Source organism: Rhea americana, unplaced genomic scaffold (assembly GCF_003343005.1).
Source record: "Rhea americana isolate MKP2758 unplaced genomic scaffold, rheAme1 scaffold_305, whole genome shotgun sequence".
NCBI lineage: Eukaryota > Metazoa > Chordata > Aves > Rheiformes > Rheidae > Rhea > Rhea americana.
Genome location: NW_028186430.1, coordinates 555,836 through 561,203, shown reverse-complemented (window position 1 = coordinate 561,203; position 5,368 = coordinate 555,836). Strand labels below are relative to the sequence as shown.

The window sequence follows — 5,368 nt, the reverse complement described above, 5'->3', positions numbered from 1 at the left end:
GGCCCGCCGAGCAGCCCCGCGGCCCCGACGCGGGCCTCCAACAGCAGCCGGGAGGAGGCGGCGGGCACCTGGCCGCGGACGCCGCTGGCCCCCGGGGAGGTGATCACGGCGCAGAGCGGAGCCTTCGAGCGGGACCCGCAGGAGTCGAGCACCACGGACGAGGAGCTGAGCCGGGCCGGCAGCGCGGGCAGCCGCGGCGGCGGCAGCACCACGCCGGACTACGGGGAGAAGCGGCTGCCGCAAGCCCTCATCATCGGGGTGAAGAAGGGGGGGACGCGGGCGCTGCTGGAGGCCATCCGGGCGCACCCCGACGTGCGCGCCGTGGGCACCGAGCCCCACTTCTTCGACAGGAACTACGAGAAGGGGCTGGAGTGGTACCGGTGAGTGCGCGGGGCCGCGCGGAGCGGCGCGGAGGTGCCTGCGCGCTGCCGGGGGAGGGGGAGAAGGGCCCGGAGGCGGCGGCGCCGGGGGGCCCGGAGGCGGCGGCGCCGGGGGCCCTGGGTCTCTGCGCGGGTCGCTGCGCGGGCGGAGCCCCGCGGATGAACCGCGCTGCCAGGACGGGCGGGGTGAGCGTGTGGGTGACTCGCCTGGCAGCTGTAGCGATTTAAACTGCAGGGCTCCGAGGGGAGCTGGGAATGTGTAAAAACATCCCTTTTCTACAACTCCCATGCGTCGACACTTGAACAGAGCATAGCAGCTCAGTTGCATTGGCGTGACACACATGTAAATAGGTCAGTAATTAATAATTACGGAAACAAACAAGCTTGCAAGTTCCGAGTGATGCTGCAGGTTTTGAAGTGAAAAAGGATTCCTTATTTCATGCAAGCTGCAGAGTTCATAGATCAGGTTTACTCTTTGTTCAACAAGTTCCATCCTCAGAAAGTTTTCCCATTGACTAGATTTAATTCTATTTATGAAGCAGTCTCTGCATCTTACTGTACGGCATAGCATAACATTGTAAGGCGATCTTATGCTAAAATTCTATTCCTTGAAGAAATACTGAACTACAGCAATTAAGTGCTTTGGCAGTTTAGTAAATGAATGAGTTGTGATGGCTCAGGGTTTCACATTTTTTGTCCCAGGACTGAAAAGAATGCAGTGCATTACTGTGACTTGCAAATTCTTAAATTCTTCAGTTTGTGGTTAAAACAAACCAATGCTAGTTGCTTTCCAAGAAGAAAATAATTTGTGGTTAAGCCCATAAATTTCTGGCTTTTTTGTTTTGCTTTGTATAGTGGWTGTTTAACCGTCCTGAAATATAGGGAAAATATGTATGACAGGTGCAGCAAGTTAGTTGCGGCCTGGATTATCTGGTCAGTTTTATAAAAATAGTATGCAGTTTCATAACAATATTTAAGAATGAGCAACACTCACTCTAGGCAGTGTTCTGCAAAAATTGTGGAAGTGAAGTCATCTTAACGTTTGTTTGGTGTAGCATCTGCTTGGCTTCATTAAAATGACGAGGAATTTTCTGAGGGACTTCAGTGAAGTGGAGAGCAGCACCGTGAAAGTACATTTGTCTCTGAGAGTGCTTTGAGTGTGTTGTACCAACATGGGGAAGGAATGAAGGACTGACTGTGGTTATTTTACTTTATTTATTTATAACATATAATTTCAGACCCAGTAGCTTATTTTACTGAATTTCCCTGCAGGAATGCTTGGCTTGAAAAGTAAGTTTAGAAATTTGTTGGAAGAGGCTAGAGAGTGGCATATAAAAGGTTTGGTTTTATTCAACGTAGGCAGAAGAAGATCAAGCACTGAATATGGCAAGCAGCTGCCTTTTCATCTTTAAAGTCATGCTACAAGAAAAGGGCTAGAGAGTGGGTGTAACTCCTGGAGTACAAGGTATGCATAGGCTTTTGTTTGCAGAATGTATTTTGATTTTTTTTTTCCATCTGTACACTAGCTCTGTGATTTGTTTAGCAGATTTCTGGCATTAATGATATGCTGCACTGTTAGAGAGGTAGGAAATGCAAAGGTTAGATAAGAGCTGATTTGTGAAGTTCCTGGGCAGAAAGAGGGATGCGCTCTCCAGTCATAAGGTGAATAAATTACATTGCTGATTAATTGTTGCCGTGGCCCCGTGCATTTGCCCTGGTTGTTTAACCTACAACTATCTTTGCAGCTGCCCGACCCAAACAGTGTTCTTCTCCTTCCTCCTTGCGGGAGAAGAATAACAGGTCACACAGCAGTAGCTGTCCTGTGCCTCAGCGGGAGCCACGAGCTCCTGCTTGGGCTCTGCTGGTACTACGCTCTTGTTGTGGGCTGGGAAGCTGGTGCACTTTGTGCTGTGCAAATGCAAAGCAAGAAAAGGACTTAAATGAAAGGATTCCCCTCTGTGTTAGCAGGAATTTCCTCCTGACCCTCTCTGAGATTAGCTGGTGTAGTGCACTAAGAAGGTTGGCTGCTCACAGCTATGTCCCAGGTAGAGTAATTGGAGATTTTTCTTAGCCACAGAAACGTTGATCTTTTTTAACAAAGCAGCGGCTACTGAAGTGTTTGTATCAGCATCTGCATACAGTGACTTGTTTATATTTTGCATATAACATGCTTTCTTTCATGCATTGTGCACTGTTAGGTTTTAGTATGGCCAAGGTAATTTTTTCTTATGCAGTGAAGCGAGGAAACAGCATAGCCTGCGCATCCCTTGCTTTGTCATTCATTATTGAGGACACCTTCTCGCAGAGCTGCAGGGAAGAGGAGCCTGCCTTCAAGTCCAGACTCCGGTAACGCAGCTGAGGGCTGGTCTCAGAGCGGTTTTCCCCATCAGTAAAATGGAGACAACACCTAAATGCTACCGTTTCTTTTGTGTGCATACCATGCTGCGTTATTCRCCTCTCTGCTGCCTTGAGGTTAGTCAGCTCTAAACACAGTGTCCGGGATCTGTATCGGGACAGTATTCAGAAGCTGAAGTTAGTGCAAAATATAGCTTTCTGCATATTGGATGATGCTGTACGTGGAAAGCCTGTTACACCAATCTTCTGCAGTCTGTTCTGTTTTCTTGGTAGCCTTTAGGAAAAGCTGTGCTGTTTGTGATTGCTTTAGCTCTGCAGTCAAAGTTTATGTGGAAATTATGGAACTGAAGTCCTACACATGATGCGAATTGGGTTTAAGGCTTGTTTTAGTTGTTTAGCGTTACGCTGCTGGAATTGCTTGTGCAATTGTAATCTGTAATTCCATACATTTTAATGTTGGGTTGTCTGAAGGACAAGTTCAATGATGCAGCTTTCCTTGAATTGCACTTAATACCCCAATGCACATTAGCTTTTGATATGTTTCCTAAGTTTCTTTTTGTCTTAATGCAGAATGTTGTGTTAAAGGGTAAGCGGGAAGTGATTTGTAGCCTTTCTTTTTATTAAGAGTTTGGCCCATGTGTGTATTACTTGCATGTCTGTAGTTCTCTCTCTTCCTTAAATCAGGGACACTGATACCTGGCAGTAAATATCATCTTCCGTGATGAACTTTGCTGACTCCGTCCCTTACACTATGCCGTAACGTGTTGTCCCGCTGTGGGAGCGTTGGGTCCTGGCAGGAGCAGGTGCCTGCGTCCCCTTCGTGAGTCACTGATGGCTCCTCATCGCCCGCTCGCTCCTTCCAACTCGCAGCGCTGCCCGTCGCCCCACGGGGATCGCTGTGGACTTTGCAGCCGTGGCTGGTGCTGGTCCGCTCCATCGTGCACCCAGGGCAGTGCTCGCCGCGGGCTGGGACCCCGGGCGGAGGCACTGGGCTCTCTCCAGCATGACCCGGTGCCCGATGGCACGTCCCGGCTGTGAGCCGGGCCCTGCGCGGCGATGCCCGCAGCGAGATGTGCGGCGTGTGAGCCCCTGAGCACGCAACAGGGATCAGGAATTGCAGGAAGACTTCGGAGACCGCTGAGCACTGAAGCATTTTAGCTGAAGTCTGCAAACTCTCGTTACTCGCATAAGCAGAGGCAGCAGCCAGACGTGCCCCAGGTCTTTGCCTGCCTGTGAGGCAGCTGCACAAGCCTGAGAGGGATTCGTGGGCAAGGGGACTGCAGACGCCAGCGCCGTCTGCGGCAGGCCCGGCCCTCGCGGAGCCGGGGCTGTGGGGCTGTGGGGCGGGGGCACCCGGCGGCTCCGGGGCGCCTGCGCTGTGCCGGGGCAGAAGCCCTCGGGGCGGTCGTGTGGAGCCGGCTGAGACTCCCGCGCCTGGGCGGGAGGGGAAGCCCGAGCGGATGGTGCTGCAGTTGGGTCGTTCTGCTCGCGTGGACGGCAGAAATGGTAAGCGCCGGAGCTGGGGGCGTCTGGGCGGCCGGTGGAGCTGAGCGGCGCGGCGCGCTGCCCCGAGCCCGCCGTGCCGGGCTGCCGCGGGCTCAGGAGGAGGACGGGGACGGCTCCGTTTCCTCCGTTCACGCTGCCTGGGCTGYCTTGACACCCCACGTTTAGCAGAAAACTGAGGATTCATAGCATCATCTTGAAAACAAATGTGTCATTTTAACAAGAATCACACGATGTCCGTAATGCTAAGAGAGTATCYGGTAACGGTGAACCTAAATTTAGGGGTTTCAAATTCACTGATTTGAAGATTATTGCCAAACATCACTTCAGGAGTTAAAGTATGTGTGCACATTTACGTTGTTTTCTGGCAAAGACTAAGGGCTCTGCGCCCTGCAGCCTTCACGCAGAGGCGGTTGCAGTGCCCCGTGATTAGACCCCGCTCCGTTCGCGCCATCCTAGGCCTCCATGCGCTTACTCGGGGGTTTAGCGTTGCGCGTGGAGCAGTCAGCGTGACGAGCGATGGAAAGGCGTGCACGTCGAGCGCTGCGTCCGCCGCTCGCCTGGCTCTTCGCAGCGGGCTCCCCCGCCCCGAGCCGCTGCCGTCGTGCGAGCGACGAGCGGCGCCGTGGCGGGCAGCCCGTCTCCCGCGCGGGCGGGCGGAGGAGCCGCGTCGCCCGGCCCCGACCCGCCCGCGCGCGGGCAGCGGCCGTCGCAGGCGCTGGGGCTCGCGCAGGAGCCCGCTGGTGCTGCGCTCCTCTGCAGAAGGCCTCCCCGGCGTGCTGCGTCCTCCGCCCTCCCGGCCGGTTAGGGAAGGAGTATTGATTTTTCCGGGACCTGCCGAGAGCCGGCTCTTGCTGGAAGGCAGTGACTCAGCTGCCTGCCCTCTTCTGCGGAGCCGATATATTGGGATCAATCTGGGTAGAAGACTGTACAAGTATTTCCTTGTAACAGYGGCTCTTTCAGTACTGGGTCCCCTTCCCCGAGCCCGGAGGTCTGGATTGGATCTGACGCTGGCACTGTTTTTCTAGCCCAAATCTTGCAGCACGTCCGTGTAAAGCAAACGTGTGTGCAGCACAGGCTGCCCGCCGCGAGCGCCGCGCCGCGAGGTCTGCGGCGAGCCGGGGCCGCGG

The 5,368-nt window shown here is 53.9% G+C and overlaps 1 protein-coding gene across 1 annotated transcript in view; it reads left to right on the top strand.

The window, feature by feature from the left end:
• The window catches only part of LOC146593103 (heparan sulfate glucosamine 3-O-sulfotransferase 4-like), a 77,041-nt gene that overhangs the window by 16,378 nt on the left and 55,295 nt on the right, over window positions 1-5,368 (top strand). The window contains exon 2 of the mRNA XM_085309882.1: window positions 15-380. Coding sequence (XP_085166008.1) covers window positions 15-380 — 366 coding nt within the window. The remainder of the gene's footprint in view (window positions 1-14; window positions 381-5,368) is intronic.